The following is a 17,860-nucleotide window of genomic DNA, read 5'->3' as shown; positions in this document are numbered from 1 at the left end:
AACAGAATTTATAACATTGAACACAATGCTTCTGATTATTCTTTGTAGATTTAACTCACCTTAAAGAACGAAATGTTGAAGATCTTTCAGGCGGAGAGTTGCAGAGGTTTGCTTGTGCTGTCGTTTGCATACAAAAAGCTGATATGTAGGTTACTTTACACTTTTTGTGTATCTTAATCTTTGTGAGTTTGTATTTGTAATACTGCTAATTCAGTAGAAATCTTAAAAGGAATAATACTTAAAGCTCTGATTTTGAGGTAATACTTTAAGCAGTTGTATATCCATGACCTATTTTCCCTGTTTCAAGTCCCAAGGCAGGGAAATCATTTGTTTTTATGAGTAGTTATTTCTGCCATACAGTGAATTTTTAAAACTTAAGCTCTCCATCCAGGTCCATAAGCTTTCGAAATATCTCAAGTAAAAGATGAGTTCTTTAGACTAGTTGCAGTCAGAACAGCATGCCGTGTGAGGGAGAGATGGGATATGAAAGGCAGGTCTCTTTCCTGCTCTAGTATCTCCCTCTCAGATACTTATCGCTTCCCTATTTTTCCACATTTCCGCTCTGGTGGATAATCAAGCCCCTGCTTCTCCACAAAATATTCTGTGAAATTTTGTACATGAGAAACGATCTGCCTTAAAGCCTTTTGACTTGAGGCAATTAAGAAAATGGCTCTTTGGGGACAGCAAAATGGTGTAGCGGAATAGGTGCTTGCCACCAAGCCCTGCCAGACCTGAGTTAAATTCTCCAGAGCCACAAGGTGGAGAGAGAACCAATTCAGGCAAGTTATTCTTTGACCTCCTCATATAGACCGTGACATCCCCAAACACACAGAATATTAAGAACAAAAGGAAAAATGTTCTTCAAACTACTTCCCACTGTGTCAAGAGTATTTGTCATGAGAGTATTTTTCATGAGAAGTCAGTGCAAAAGCTCTCCTCAAATTTGTAGGTATGCATTTCTTCCTTTTGTAAATATTTTCTTCCTTCTGAACAAAATACAGAGTTTTACCCTTACAGTTAGCCTCCTTTCATTGGTATGTGAAATTTTTAATTCTGTTAAATCAGAGCCGTTATTGTGCTACATAAAAAGAATATATATTAGAGGCACACGCCTCTAATCCCAGCACTTGGTGGAGGCAAGTGGGTCTCTGTGAGTTCAAGGCCAGCCTGGTCAATGAGAGCTAGTTCCAGGACAGGCTCTAAAGCTACACAGAGAAACCCTGTCTAGAAAAGGGGGAAAAAAAAAGAAAAGAAAAGAAAAGAAGAAGAATATATATGGTGGAATTTAGGTTGTTCAAACTGAGCATGCTTGTTTTTATTTTTTTCCCCCTTAGATTTATGTTTGATGAACCTTCCAGTTACCTTGATGTCAAGCAGCGTTTAAAAGCTGCCATTACTATTAGATCTCTAATAAATCCAGATAGGTAAGTATAGATCCAGTACATTTCTGTGTTCTTTTGTTGAGGGATTTTACAGATGTTTAAAGATTAAACATACTCATGTTTTTCATTTTGATCATTTGTAGCAACCACCAGAATTTGCCTTCCTCTATCCTAGAACAAAGGTTCTTAGTGCAAGATTCATTTATTGGTACCTCAGATTCTATGTAGAGTATATATGTGTGCTGTGTGTATGGTTTTTTTTTGTTTGATTGTTTTTTGCGGGGGGGGAGGAAACATCTTAGTTGTTGCTAGATCATCAAATGCAAATCTCAGTCTTTGTTTGTTTGTTTTTGTTTTTCGAGACAGGATTTCTCTGTGGTTTTGGTGCCTGTCCTGGAACTAGCTCTTATAGATCATGCTGGCCTCGAACTCACAGAGATCCGCCTGCCTCTGCCTCCCGAGTTCTGGGATTAAAGGCGTGCGCCACCACTGCCCGGCAAATCTCAGTCTTATACAAGCACACATACTTTAAACACGATCACCAGAATTATGTTCTGTGTTTACAGTTTTACTGAACAGAAAAAGAGTTCTTAGCAACTTCTGTGGTCCATTGACAATGTCATGTGTTGAATATGGTGCTTTTTAATTTCCAGAGTTTCTTAATTCATCATTGCCCTTGATGCTTCTAGTAATTTTATTAGGTCTTTAGGTAGAGTTCACATTTTGCATTTGAGAGAGCATGTGATCTAAAAAGGTTGTTAGTCAGTGGTGCAGATTAATTTGACAAGGCTGTAGTCAGTAGAGAGGATTTCAATACAGTGTTTTTATACCATAATGCCTCTCTTGAGTTACTGGTTTGACAAACATTGTTTCAAGATAACAGAAGTCTCAAGGAATCAGAAAACAAAGTGAAACTAGAAAAAGAAGAGATATATGAGTTTTCAGACATTGTTTGTGTCCATAATGTTAGTCGTATGTTGTAACACCCTCTGCAAATGGAAGCTTGCTTCTTGTATTGGATTATCATGTTGCTTTCTTGGCAAAAAGGCAAATTAGAAACACATTAATAGTCCCGAACTAGAAATGCCAAGAAAGTACATTAGAATTGGAGTGATGATTTTCCTTTAATTCTGTTTTCGTACAAACAGGTCATATAGCTGTAGATTAGAAATGCACTGAACCAGTGGAATTGATGAGGCCTTCAGAGTGAGCAAGTAGTATAAGGAGTCTTGGGATGTCTAGCCTCACAGTGTGTGAGAACAGACAGCAATGCATTTGGAAAAGTCTGCCTGAGACTCTCTACATTTGTTGTTGTTGTTTGTTTTTTTGAGCCAGGGTTTCTCTGTGTGACAGTCCTGGCTGTTCTGGAACTCTCTTGGTAGATCACCCTGGCTTCAAACTCACTGAGATCTTCCTGCCTTTGCCTCCTGAGTGCTGGCATTAAAGGCATGATCCCTGTAGTAGGAGGAGCGGCAGGGCTGAGTTCCGCTGCCAGGCTAGCTTAACCCCCGAAATAACCACACGGAAATTATATTAATTAAATTACTGCCTGGCCCATTAGCTCTAGCCTCTTATTGGCTGACTCTCACATCTTGATTAACCCATTTCTATTAAATCTGTATCTCACCACATGACTGTGGCTTACCAGCAAGATTCTAACCTCCATCCGTCTCAGGCCAGAGATTCACTGCCCTTCTTCCCAGCATTCTGTTCTGTCTACTCCGCCTGTTTCAGGGCTGCCCTGAAAAAAGGCCAAGGCAGTTTCTTTATTCAACCAATGAAAGCAATGCAAATACAGACGGACCTTCTATAGATCCCGGCTCTATAAAATTTTTACTGGTAAAGATGAACATGAACTTAACTGTCAGAATAAAATATAAATAAAATAAAATATAAAAGACAGCCATCTCTAAACTTAGTTAATATACATAGCAAGATAGCAGTGTTAGCATTTCATCTTAATATGCAGTAAGAGCCTCAGAAATAATGCGAAAAGTTTAAAGTCTTAAAAACCCTGGGAATTTAATGAATAAATGTTCAAAAGCCAAACAAATCTGAAAGTTAAAAGGATAAAGGATTGGGACTGAATTTGTAATGTGATTCTCATGCAAATATGAGGTTTTAAGTTCAGTCCAAGAATCCAAGAACAGGCCAAGCACAGAGCCATGTACCTGTAACCCAGCGCTGGGGAAGCAAACGCAAAAAGATCTCTGGACTTTTTGCTAGTCAGCAAAGTATAGCCAATCAATGAGCTACAGGTTCAGTGATAGATTCTGTCACAAAAAATGAGATAAAGAAGCAATTAAAGAAGATATGAATGTTGGCCTCTAGCCTCCATGAGTGTGTACATCTGTGTGCATAGTGACATACATGCACCTACACAAAAAAAATTGTACAAACATATATATACACACACGTATTGTAACATTAAAAACTCCCTGAAGTAATTAGATACAGCAAAACGGTATTGGGAACATTAAAACTCAACCTCACAGTTAGTCAATGTAACTGAGAAAATGGCATTGAAATAAAAGAGGAGATTTGAAACATGTTGATTATAGTAAGAACACTATTTGGTTGAGTCTGAGTATGCTGGCTGAGCAGGTGAAGTCACTTGCTGCATAAGCCTGGCAAACCAATCCCTAGAACACATAAAATTGGAAGGAGGGAATCAACTTCATAAAGTTATCTCTAATCTCAGCAAACCCTCCCTGGCATGTGCACACACATATACTCAGTGATAATGATAGTAGACCTTGTTGGTTTGGTTTTTGAAGACAGGGTTTCTCTGTGTAGCCCTGACTGTCCTGGAACTCGCTTTGTAGACCAAGCTGGCCTCAAACTCAGGATCTGCCTGACTCTGCCTCCCAAAAGCCTGTGCCAGTATACCCAGCAATGATCCATTTATTTAAATTTAAAAATTCTAACTTTTAAAGAGGCATTGAAGGGATCATAGCTGATGGATTTTCAAAACTGATAAAAACCCCAGCTCCTCAAACAAAAGTCCAACAGATGATCAGTAACACTTAACATGTTTTGAATTAAACCTACAAATACGTTGGTAGACACTTAATTGTCCAAACAGACATACTTTTTACTTCATACACATGATTGGGCATTATAAACATGCTTGAGCATTTTAATAGAGTTTGAGAAGAAACAGTATGAAAACGTAATCCTAGTGTTTTAAGAACTTGGTCATATGGTAAAGAAAAAAATGCATGTGTATCCTAACCTTAAAAAGATATAGACAGATACAGATGATTAGGTAGTTCCTAATCCAAGCCCCTTTCAGTCACAGATCACATCATCTACTTTCATCTATGATTTTTAAGTATAAAATAATGTAACTTTAATTTTAAAAAAAGCTAAAAGGAAAATAATTAAATCAACTGACTCACGTTTCAGTGTGTTGTTATTCAGGGAAATCACTGGACAACAAAATATCACAGTTATGAGTCAAATTAAAAGATAGAAAGTAAAGGAAGATTTAATAGGAATCGACAGATTTTATATAGGCTTGTGAAAGAAAAAGATTTTACAAGATGTTTTAAGTATGAGAAAGGATAACACCTTAATTACTGTAACGGTGAGAGCATGTTCAGACAAATTCAGTTGACCAAGCAGAAATAGTAAGTAGAAAGGTTTTGTAGATGTACCAATCTCATGTGTATTGGTTGAGTTAACATAATCCCATGTGAGCACCTGGCTGTGGTGGTGTGCACCTTTGATCCAGCACTTGGGAGGCAGAGGCAGGTGCATCTTTGAGTTCAAGGCCAGTCTAGTCTACAAAGTAAGGTCCACAGAGAAAACACAGAAACCCTGTCTCAAAAAACCAAAAAAAAAAAAGTAATCCATGTGTCATGATAGGTGGTAGTAAGCAGCTAAGGGAAGTATGTCTTCATTCTTTTGTTTTTTGAGGCAGTTTCTCTGTAGCTTTGGAGCCTGTCCTGGAACTAGTTCTTGTAGAGCAGACTGACCTCACCCACCGAGATCCACCTGCCTCTGCCTCCCAAGTGCAGAGATTAAAGGCGTGCACCACCACTGCCCAGTTGGGAAGTATATCTTCATTCTGAAAATGTATCAAAGCATGCATTCTGTCGGTCTTTAATGCTATAACTATTTTGAAGATCATATCCTCCAGTGAAAAAGTAAGAAATCCAGAATAAACTGGACCTTTTTGTTGTATACATTATCTATATTTTTCAGCACAGATTTCTTACTTAGGTGTACAGATGCTGTCTCCTAAACCATCAGGAAAACATCTGACTTCTAAGTTAGTTCCATTTGAATTCAAGAAATGCAAGAGATTTCATTAAGTAAAAAGAGTAGGGAAAATTCATTTGTATATTAGGAACAGTATTCTGGTAGTGAATAGGATTTAAAATGAATTAAAATAAGAACTAAGTGGTATTTTAATTTTGGTAGGTAACCATTTATCAAGGAATGAAATGACCCTTAAATGTACAAAACAGAGGAATGCATTATTGAGGGCGTGGACTTAATTCTGTATTTCTTTTTTCTGTACATAAAGTAACAATAAGATAGATGAAGTCAGCCAGGCAGTGGTGGCACACACCTTTAATCTGAGTACTTGGGAGGCAGAGGCAGGCAAATCTCTTGAGTTTGAGGCCAGTCTGGTCTAGAGAGTAGGACAGTCAGGGCTACACAGAGAAGCCCTGTCTCAAAAAACAAACAACACAAAAAGGTAGAAGCTGTAAACGCTCTTGAGAGTCTGAAAATACTCAATTTCATGTGGAATTGATAGGCACATCGGGGATCCTGAAAACAGGTTTGTTGAGATCTAGTAGTCTTTATTAAAGAGTTATGATGAGAGCCTGATTTACAAGTTAGATGTGGAAGGGACATAATAATTTGCTAGCATAAGTTAGGGAAGAATTCATGCAGTTGCCAATCTCAGCAATATCAAGGGAAACAGAATTAGTCATTTTGTGAGAGTGATTTTCAATTAAGAATTTTATTTGTGCGGAAAGCTGATATTTGAATTGGTATTTGAGGTGTGTGAAAATGGGTAGGATAGGAATAAAGTGCTGTAGAAGAGCTTCTTGGCTCCTTGTTTGCTAGCTTATGTTCTGGCACCTTAGTTGAGTCTGCCCTGGCATCCCTAGTATATCTTCCCCCCCCTTGTCTTAAAGCACTGTAGTGCATGCTAACTTTGTTCTTCCTGGGTCTCATGTCATCCATTCTCTAGATTATATTTTGTCATACGGCCTTTCAAAGGGGAGTCACTGTTTCATGTTATTCATTGTCCCAGACAAATTTGGGATTCTTAGATGGTCAGTATTCTTATGCAAGGGATTCTGTTTAGTCTTTCTTTCAATATCCCATACTATGAGGCAGGACATTCTAAATCTTAAATGAAGAAGTTGAATGTTGAAATATTCAAACAATTAAAGAATATAGGCTGTATTTTAATTTGGTATTATAATGCCACTTTGCAACGTTTACATTAGGATGTTTCATTTTAGCAAGACATGTTTATTTTATATACCTGTAAACCTTATGAGTGTTTTTCTTTTAGCTGAGAAAACATTTTAATTGTGAGCATTGATAATGAGCCTTGTATAAGAAAATATTTATGACTTTACTATGTTCTTTTACACTTACTTTTTTAAATTGTTTTTCTGAAATTTACAACTGTAGTACAAAGAAATATATTAATCTTAGCTAATGATTTTTTTTTAATTGAAAAATAAAAGTGTGTCTTGCTTTTCAGGTACATCATTGTGGTGGAACATGATCTAAGTGTATTAGACTATCTCTCTGACTTCATCTGCTGTTTATATGGTGTACCAAGTGCTTATGGTGTGGTCACTATGCCTTTTAGTGTAAGAGAAGGTAACTTTAAAACCTGTTTCCCATAATGTTGTAGCCTCTTCTTCTCTAATGCCTAGAAATGTGTAACAGTTGATATTCAGCCCTTGGCACTGCTCTAATATGTATGTGAAACTGAATCATTGAGGGAATTGAAGTGCATTGTAAAGGCTGTACACAGCTACAGAAAAGAATTCCCTTTTATTTTTTTATTTTTTTTTTTTGAGAATTCTCTCCTAGGAGAATAAAAATTCATTTTCACTATTTTTTATTATCATGAATCTTTACATTTTGGTGTATGCAGTATTTGTCACCTTCAAATTTATTTTAAAGACTGGAACTCATTGTATATCCTAGACAGGCCTCAAACCCAGCAATCTTCCTGTCCTCCTGAGCTTAGTACAGGAGTGTGCCATACTCTGCTCAGAGGCAGTGCCTAATGTTTCTCATCAAACAGTGAGTACTACCATGTAATGTAGAATCAGGATGACATATGGATATGCTCAGTAGTCATTCTTGAAAGTCCTTCTTGTAAACACTGGATCTACACAGTGATCTGGTGAGAGACTACTTTATCCTTGCCTTTCTTTCAACTGCTATAGCTCAACGTTTGGGTATGGCTGTGACAATCATTAGGACACATTTCCCAGTTGACAGGATGGCAAGAACTTGTAACTTCTTTGTAACAGCCCTAGCTGTCCTGGAACTCACTCTGTAGATCAGGCTTGCCTCTGCCTGCCTCCGGAGTGCTGGGATTGAAGGTGTGCTCACCATGCCCAACCAAAGTCTTTTCCTTCCTTGCTAAATGAAGCTCTTAGAGTAAGTTTTCTTCATCAAAGTTTTTGGGTTTAATTTTCTATCTTTACACTTGATTCCTTAAAAATAATAACTCTCCTTTTAGAAAAGGTGGTTTTCTCATTCCCAAGGCTTCCAGTCCACTCAAGGCTGAGCATTAGAGTTCCTTCCATGGGCCAGATGAATGACAGCGTCCTTCCTTCCTCAGGACCTCCCAAAGCCTCAGCTACTTTTTCTTCACTTATACATAGAAATGCTGAAAACATATCTTTCCTTATATTTATTGAAATAATAATCTTTTTATTTTCAATTTGCCTGTCATTGTGAATGTTTTATTTTTAATAGAGAAGGGTTTTATATACATATGTATAAAAGTATATGTTAGTATACTTTTTTCTACTATAAAACACTCTAGAGAATGGTTTTTATCTTAGTACAGTGAAACCAAATATATATATATATATACATATATATTTAATGAAACTAGCTCATTTAGTTTCTTATGAAACTATAAAGTTAATTAGAAAAATATATTAATAATTTGCTTAAATTATTAATTTTTAAGTTTTATTCTCAAAAGTATTTTTTTTGTCAGTTTCATACCTGAAATTATTCCTTCCTTATGTACTTGCCATTTTTTTAGCTAGAAAATTACTTTTTTTAAATTTACATTTGCTTGTTTACCTTTATGAGTATGTATGTACATGTGGGGGGGAGCACATGCATACAGCAGTGTGTGTAGAGCACAGAGGGAGACTCCCGGGAGCAGGTTCTCCTTCCACACTGTAGGGCTTAGATTTGAACTCAAGTCATCAGGTACTTTACCCACTGAACCATCTTCTTGTCCCAAAATAACAACTTTAATATAAGCATACTATAAAAATGACATTGGGTTTCATAATATTTATGAATATGGTCACAGATTGTTTAAACTTAAAATAAAACTTACACTGGGAGGAAGAGAGTAATTTTGGTTTTGGTGGTGAAAATTGCATTTTTCTGGGGCATGGCCTCACAATATTGCCCAGGCTACATGCTTCTACATTGCTAAGGCTACATTAGCAATCGTCTAACTGTTGGATTATAGGCACCAGTCACCATGCCCAGCATGCTTATATTGTTGAAACACAGAGTGTTGACTTTTGATTATGTGCAGAATTGATATTGACAGAGATACGTGAAGAGAAAATAGATATATGGAGTATAGCTGTATCACCCATCTCCTCCCCAAAACAGTCTTAATCTTTACTTTAGCTTCATTTTATTTATATCCTTTATATTTTCTTCACTAATCTGTTGGCAATTTCCTTCCCAACAGGCATAAACATTTTTTTGGATGGCTATGTTCCGACAGAGAACTTGAGGTTCAGGGATGCGTCACTCGTTTTTAAGGTAGCTGAGACAGCAAACGAAGAAGAAGTTAAAAAGATGTGTATGTATAAATACCCTGGGATGAAGAAAAAGATGGGCGAGTTCGAGCTAGCAATTGTAGCTGGAGAGTTTACAGATTCTGAAATCATGGTGATGCTGGGGGAAAATGGTAAGTGAGCCTTTACTGCGTGATGGGTGAGAGTTGGTTCTATAAATGGCCTATGTTCATCAAGAACAGACTCAGGGCTGGCATTTGAGTTTGAATCTATAAATTTATTGTTTTAACTTTACTTTTTTGTGGTATTTACTAATTTAGTCTCACTGTTGTTCAAACAGATTAATTTTTCTTCATTATTTCCACAAAATAATCTGTTGCTTCTGTTCTGCCGATGTTTCTGTGAATAAACTAGTGAGGCAATCGCTATGATGCAAAAGAACTGAAAGGAACAGCCAGCTGATAATCCCGACACATACCAGCTTTAAGACACTGCCTTGGGTGCCCGTATTTGTAATTTTCTTATTTGAAATTCTGTCTACTTTCTTGAATAGTTTTAATACCAATATTTTCAATATTAAATTGTCACTCTTAACTGTAAGATGAACCTAACTATTAAATATCTAGTGTTGGTTTTATGATTTAAAGGTAATAGTTTGTTTTATGGTGTAAAGGTAATAGTTTATAAGAGCTTATAAAACTGTAGAAGAAAGATTTTACACAAGATTTACAGTGTATTGGGCTTCACTCAGAACACTTAAGTTGTTTGTATGGGCTAAGCATGTATTAAGATACATTGGTCTTGTTACTCCTAATAAATTTAGGCTAATACCTGACTGGTGGGAGAAGATTCTTTTTCTATTCCTCCTCCTCTTTTGTTTTCTGTGTAGTGAACTCAGAGATTCTCCTGCTGCAGTCTCCGTGCTGCAGGGATTAAACGCATGAACCACCATAGCCCAACTAGGGATTGTTTTTTCTTAGTAACTTTTTACATAATATCTTCAAGACAGATTTCTCAGATTGTAGAAGTAAAAAAGTATGCTTTACTTCAGAATGTGAAGGTTAATTTTGGTTTTGTTGTTGTCTAACCAGGTACAGGTAAAACCACATTTATCAGAATGCTTGCTGGAAGGCTTAAACCCGATGAAGGAGGTACTGTTATAGATAATACTTTTTTACTCTATCCCACAACATAAACTTTAAATGTCTGGGCAGTTTTTGTGTGATATGTACTTGTATTATTTTGCAGGAGAAGTACCAGTTCTGAACGTCAGTTATAAGCCACAGAAAATCAGTCCCAAATCAACTGTGAGTTGTTATTTTAATTTGGCTATTAAAATGTATGCATGTACGTATACCTTTAATCTTTTGCTTTAGTAAGGGGTTAGGACATTAGCTCTGTAGTAGAGTATATGTTTAACATGAATTAAGGCACTGAATTCAATACCCACCACACACCAAAAAAATCATATTAATATTTTTAGCCTTATTAGCATCTATACAACCACAGCCTGGCCTAGAATCTACTATATAACACAAATACCTGAAATTCTCAATCCACTGCCCAAGGGTTGGAGTAGTAGATATAGATATCACATCTGGCTCAAGAAGTAGCTTTAAAATCTGTCATCTTTTTTTTTTTCCAAACCTAATGTAAGCCTTTGCCAAAGTAAATGTTCTTCCAAAGAAGAAATCCAGATGACCCATAACCACATGGAAAGATGCTTGGCTTTTTTAGTTGTTGCAAAAAATGCAGATCAAACATGGTGAATACCAATTTTTTTTTTATTTTCGTGAATACTAATTTACAGCAGTAGAATAACTAAAAAAAAAAGACAGGCACAAGTTCTGGTGCCAGTGTGAAGACATTGGACACTGCGTGTGCTGATGGTGGTGTAAAACTGCAGTCACACCAGCAATTCTCCTCATTAATGTAGACCTGAGCATTGAACATGCCTCGGTACCCAAAACCTACACATAGTGTTCGTAGCAGCTGTATTTATCAGAGCCAAATGTCTGTTACCTGCTGAATGATATATAACATATTCTTAGATTCGACCTTAGGGAAATGAAATGTTGATAAATCGTTTCAAATATAAAACATAAAAATGTTTTGCTAAAGCACTAGTGTTCATTCAATTTCTGACAGTGTTGTATCTATACTATCAGTGTCACAGTACCAACCCTGTTTCACATTTCAGTTTACCTTCATTAGTACTTTAGATAATCTGTCTCATGTTCTCAGACTCAGCTCTGTTCTCAGTAACAAGTAAAAGCCATTTTAGGATTCATCTAAGAAGATGGTGCATTGTGTGTTACAGCCTACAGATTATCCAAGGTGCTTCAACCCACTTTAACATTTAGAATTATTTCTGCTCTTAATTATTTCTCCACTGAAACATTCATTTACTTTCTACTTTTAAATTTTAAGACTATTGCCTTTTATCTTATGTACATGAGTGCTGTTAAATAGAAAACCTCAAAAACATGAGCAAGACGATGAATAGAGATTAAAACTAGAATTGGCCAGGTATAGTGCTGCATGCCAGCCATATCCCAGCACTTGGAGGCTAAAGCAGGTGGCTGTCTGAGTTGGAGGCAACCTGGTTGACTACATAGTGAAACCCTGTCTCAGAAGAAGAAAAAAGTTAGAATTGGTGTGTATCGGTGGCAAATTGAAATCATTTTCCTCTTAAGTTTAGTACTAAAATTTATAAGTAGAAAAGATCTTTCCTGGTAATTTATCATTTAAATACTTTTTCCCATTAAAATCAGGGAAGTGTTCGCCAATTACTGCATGAAAAGATCAGAGATGCTTACACTCATCCACAGTTTGTGACTGATGTAATGAAGCCCCTACAGATTGAAAACATCATTGATCAAGAGGTACTATAACATTATCCTTACAGTTTTCTGTGCATCCTTATTTTGGACTTATTGTCTTCACACATGTTGCTGAACTTCTCCAATTAGGTACAGACATTGTCTGGTGGTGAGCTTCAGCGGGTAGCTTTAGCTCTCTGTCTGGGGAAACCTGCTGATGTCTATTTAATTGATGAACCATCTGCATATTTGGACTCTGAGCAAAGATTAATGGCAGCCCGAGTCGTCAAACGGTAAATGTCTTACTTATAGAATATTTTTGGTTATGTTTACAAGCATACAGATGTGTTTAATAAAATGCTTGAATCTCATTTTGTGACTTAAAAGCTATGAAAGGTTTGCAAATTGTTGTGTTCCAGTTTCATCCTCCATGCAAAGAAGACAGCTTTTGTTGTGGAACATGACTTCATCATGGCTACCTATCTAGCAGATCGCGTCATCGTGTTTGATGGTGTTCCATCTAAGAATACAGTTGCAAACAGGTAAAGATGCTTTTTTAAGTGTGTTCAGAAATAAAATTTTAAGTTCTAACAATTGGAAACTTACCACATTCTAAATGTCTGGTAAACTCATAAACGCTGAAGTCATACTGCTTTTTCCAAGGAGATAGCAAGTAAATCAGTTTCTTATTCTTATATGAAGTAGGTTATTCTTATATGATACTGCACGAGGCCTGTATAGTAGTTTTTGGACTAGTATAGAATACTGGATAATCTTAACAGAACCCTAGACAAATACCTTTTCTTTCAGCTGAACTTTGTCCAATTGATTATACTTCACAGAAAAATACTATTTTTATAGATAATTCTTACAAACTTAATTTTTGTGCAGAATAAAATTCAAAGAAGTAATGACTTGCTCAACTACAGTATAGTACAGTAGGTAGCAAATACAGGATACTGACCCACCCCAATTTCAATGTGTTGTTCTACTTTTTCTTGGTGTTCTGACTACATTGATCATACTGTAAGGAAAACCAAAATTCAGGTCTGTCAAGGAGGTATTATTTTACCATTACTCCTAAACCTACATTAAGTTGTACCTTATGAAATCACCCATGAACAAAGTTTGGGCCCATGAAAGTACCAGCCATACAGGTAACACACTCCTTTAATGCCAGCATGGGAGGCAGAAGCAGATGAATTTCTGTGAGATCAAGGCCCGCCTAGCCTAAGTAGTTTGTTCCAAGACAGCCAGATATACATAGTAAGTATGTGTCTCAAAAAAAAAAAAAGAGAGAGAGAAAGGTACCATGCATCCCAAAAGATCTTTGTTTTCATATAGAGTTCTGTCATCAGTTACTGACAATATGTTCCTTACTGGAAATTTTTTAGATATGTAAAATTTATTTCTTCAATAATAATCTTTTTATTGGGTTTGCAGAATGCTTCAAAGTGTTCCATATTTTTTGTTGTTATTTAGCAAATTTAAAAATTAACTTGCGGGGATGGAGTGGCTCAAGTGGCTAGCAGTACTGGCTGCACTTCCAGAGGACCCATGTTCGTTTCCCAGCACCTACGTGATAGCTCATAACTGTCTGTGACTCTAAATAAACCTTTTTTAAAAAATGAAATTAGCTGGATATAAAAGACGAAAGCAAAAATAGTTTTTAATGGAAACTTGTTTTAAGTTAGTGGTACTTTGGGAGCCATGACAATAACTCAGTACAGAGTACTTCCCTAACATGGTACAGAGCCATGCAAATGCTCAGCATCAGAAATACATACTATGCTTTACACAGAACTAGGATCAACTAAGTGATGTATTGTAATGTTAGCCTTGGTGAATAACTGAGAGGAAAAGGTAATGATAATCTTGGAACTTAGCTAAATTTAATTAAAACTTCATTTTTCCTAGTCCTCAAACTCTTTTGGCTGGCATGAACAAATTTTTGTCTCAGCTGGAGATTACATTCAGAAGAGATCCCAACAACTATAGACCACGAATAAATAAGCTCAATTCAATCAAGGTATGTAGATAACTCCTACCATTGTAAACGTAAGTCTTTTTTTGTTTGTTTTTTGTTTTTCTAGACAGGGTTTCTCTGTAGCTTTTGGAGCCTGTCCTGGAACTAGCTCTTATAGACCAGGCCTGCCTCTGCCTCCCGAGTGCTGAGATTAAAGGCATGAGCCACCACCACCCGGCCTAAGTCTATTTTCTTAAAAATGTATACCGTATCTATTGATTCTCAGTTTAGGGGTCCTTTTTTTTGTTTACATTTTCTTACTCTTGTTGCAGACAACAACCTTATTGTATCTGCTAGTCTAATTAATGTGTGTGTACTATTTAAAACAAGCAGTGGCATACATCATATATCCCAGCACTTGGGAGGTAGAGTCAGGCAGACATCTCTGAGTTTGAGGCCATTCTGGTCTGCATATAGTAAGTTTTAGGATAGCCAGAACTGTGAAACTTTGTCTATAAAGGAATAAAAGAAAACTTTCTTGAGAAATCTTATTTTGCCTCTGAAAGTAGATTAATGGAGTTTTATTAATGAAGTTTTTAAGAATACTTTTAAGCAGTTTGTGGTTTTTTGTTTTTAAGACATAGTTAAAATGAATAAACATTCTCCTTTGCTAATTAAGCCACTTCTGTATACTGAGTCATTTAAGGTGTTCATAGAGCGTATTCAAGGTGTTCATAGAGCATACTCCTAATAGCTGATCAAGTAGATAAATGGATTAATGACCACCATCATGTAAACAGTTCTGAGAAAATCTATTTTAAATATATTTGATACAATAAGTGATTTGCAAGCTGACAGTATTCTGTCTTTTGAACCAGGAGCTTAAAGGTGGAATTTAAGCTTCTCCAAGAATGTCTGAGTATATCACAGATTTCATACATTTGTGAACATCTTACTAGAGGCCTTCCTTGAGCTGTTGTGAGATGCTCTGAGAAGCACTTCTGAGTAACACTGCATAGATTGCTGTAGCTTCCAGAAGAAAAGCTGTTCTGACTTTTGTTACTTCTCTTTATTTTTTAGGATGTGGAACAAAAGAAGAGTGGAAACTACTTTTTCTTGGATGATTAAATTGAATCTGAGATTATCAACAAGCCATTTACTTACTGGGATTTTTATCATATAAAACTTTAATCAGGTTTTATGGCCCCACATACTCTGGAGTTTGAAGTATGATTTTCTTAATGTGACATCAAAAGCCAGTTGTATTGTAAATTGTTATTTAAGAGCTTTTCTGTCCTTAAGATAAATCTCTGGGCATACTTCACTAAAATGGAAACATTTCAAATATGCAAATCACCTCTGGATCTCCATGATCTATGGAGAGATTTTTCAGCTCTGTATTATATTCATGTACCAGATGCTTACTTACTGGTGTTGTCCATATTTTAAAATCTTGGATAAAATCTGTATTACCTGTTTGCTAAGTGTACCAGCATAATGAAATTGCCCTATTTAATAACCAGTCAAAGACTACACTGCTAAGGTCTGATAAATAAACACCAGGATTATATTTGCTACTTGTTTTCAGTCTGTGACTATATTATCTGTTTAGCTGCTTTCAAGGAGCATTGTCTGCTACAAGCACCATTGTTAGAAGGTGGATATTAGTGACCAACTTATGCATTGTTTTTATTTTTCTTCTCTGGGGGGGTATTTTTGAACATCTGTCAAAAATTATTTCAGTACCCTAATTTAACTCTAGGTTTTTGGTTTTTACATTCTATAAGATTTGATTTGTAAACATAAATTTATATAATCAAGATGGGAGGAGGTATTTCTGAGTATTTGCTTCCTATAAAGCTACTTGGGCTGGGGAGATGGATCAGTCAGTAAAGTGCCAATTGCACACTCATGAGGACCAGATATTAGACAGTAGGATTCTAATACTGGTCAGACAGATCCTAGAGCAGGGCTGGCCAGCCTAACAGAATCTGTGAGGGCTGGCTGTGTTCTGGGAAAGATCCTGTCTTAAAAAGTTAGAAGGACAGCAATTGAAGATACCTTATAGCAAACCTCTGGATTCAGCACACAGATTTGTATGTATGTACACACAACACATACATACGCACATACCCCTACCCCTACAGATATAAAGTCTTTACAATTGGTGACTTAAGTATCTGGATGTTAGGGTTTTGTTTTTAGTTTTGTTTTGAGACAGAGTGTCCTGTAGCCCAGGACAACCTTGAACTTCTGAGTCCAAAACCCAGGCTTGGATTATGCAGTGCTGAGAATTAAACCAGAGCTCGTCAGGCTAGGGAAGCACTCTACCAACTGAGCCACCTCCCCAACATTGTTTTTATAGACTACAGATTTTTCTGTTGAGTAACCAAGGGCAACCTTAAACAACTTCTCCAATGAGTGCCAGAAATAGCAATACAAAGTTTCCACTACTGCAGAACATACTCATTTGTAGGTGTGGATACAAAGGACATTATCCAAACCTTACTAATATGCTGAACTAGAATTACGAGGAAGGTAGATTACAGTGAATAATGGGGCCAGCAGAACAGGAAAAATAGATTTGGCAATAGATTATTAGAATTTTAATAATCTTGATTAATGATAGAAAGTTTTTGACTGGACCCCATTAGGCATTCTAAAATGAATTTATATGAATACTCCATAAATACTTATCTGTTGTAAAACAATGCAAATGTACAGAAATATATGGAATAAAAATTTTCTCCTTTCATTACTCTGAGATTACTTGTGTTCATTCTTTCACATTCATTATGCATTTAATGTTGGCATAGGATTATAGTGAAGTATTTTCTGTTTACGGATAGGTTAATTTTTTAATACTGCAGACACATGGAATGCAGAGAAACAAAGCATTTACTGATTTAAAATTGTTCTAAAGAGAAAGTTAATCCATTTTAGTTGCTAATGACAATGTGTATTAATAACATACTATTTTTCGTGCAAGTGAAATTTGAAAATGCATTTCAGATATTAAACTTTTATATAGCTGTAGGAAGGCCTGTATATAAAGGGTCCTGGTGGTGGTGGTGGTGCACACCTTTAATCCAAGAAAGGCAGTGGTCAGCCTGATCTACAGAGTGAGTTCCAGAGCAGCAAATGATACACAGAGAAAACCTGTCTTGAAAAAGAAAGGACAAAAGGACTGATACACACACCAACTCAGAGATAGGAGAGCAGGTACTGGGTTCGGGGAGGTGGACACCAAGTCCCACCCCCTAACCAGGAAGCTATTTGCAATTGAAAGCTGCTGAGAAAGGAAAAATCAGTTTTCTCCCATGATGCCACTGCGCATCTCCCACACCCCAGGTCCAGCAGTCAGCCAAAACAAAAGACACTCCTTTAGAGCAGGTGCATTTTTATTAGGTATTTGGGGGTTTCCAAGACAGGGTTTCTCTGTAGATTGAAGGCTTTTCTGGCAGTCACTATGTCAACCAGGCTGGCCTCAAACTGAAGAGATCTGCTTGCCTCTGCCTTCCAAGTGTTGGGACTCAAGTCGGGCACTAACACCACCCACCATCCAGGTACGTTTTGTGTTACTGGAGTTATTTTTACTCTTTGTTCATTTCTAAGGGAAAGTCAAGAATTTGGGTGAGCAGGGAGGTGGGGGGGAGGATCTGGCGAAAACTGGGAGAGCATAAAAATACGACC

The 17,860-nt window shown here is 36.6% G+C and overlaps 1 protein-coding gene across 1 annotated transcript in view; it reads left to right on the top strand.

Moving 5' to 3' along the window:
- The window catches only part of Abce1 (ATP binding cassette subfamily E member 1), a 28,079-nt gene extending 11,148 nt beyond the window's left edge, over positions 1–16,931 (top strand). Inside the window, exons 8-18 of the mRNA XM_048440100.3 lie at positions 49–145; positions 1,335–1,424; positions 7,120–7,241; positions 9,331–9,552; positions 10,471–10,530; positions 10,628–10,686; positions 12,154–12,264; positions 12,352–12,494; positions 12,621–12,743; positions 14,119–14,230; positions 15,248–16,931. Of these exons, the coding sequence (XP_048296057.1) occupies positions 49–145; positions 1,335–1,424; positions 7,120–7,241; positions 9,331–9,552; positions 10,471–10,530; positions 10,628–10,686; positions 12,154–12,264; positions 12,352–12,494; positions 12,621–12,743; positions 14,119–14,230; positions 15,248–15,295 (1,187 nt within the window). The 3' untranslated portion in view covers positions 15,296–16,931. The remainder of the gene's footprint in view (positions 1–48; positions 146–1,334; positions 1,425–7,119; positions 7,242–9,330; positions 9,553–10,470; positions 10,531–10,627; positions 10,687–12,153; positions 12,265–12,351; positions 12,495–12,620; positions 12,744–14,118; positions 14,231–15,247) is intronic.
- Positions 16,932–17,860: the final 929 nt, after the last annotated feature.

This window comes from Myodes glareolus, chromosome 22, assembly GCF_982192425.1.
Source record: "Myodes glareolus chromosome 22, mMyoGla1.1, whole genome shotgun sequence".
NCBI classification, from domain to species: Eukaryota; Metazoa; Chordata; class Mammalia; order Rodentia; family Cricetidae; genus Myodes; species Myodes glareolus.
The sequence above is the reverse complement of the archived record's forward strand: the minus strand, read 5'-3'. Positions and strand labels throughout refer to the sequence as shown.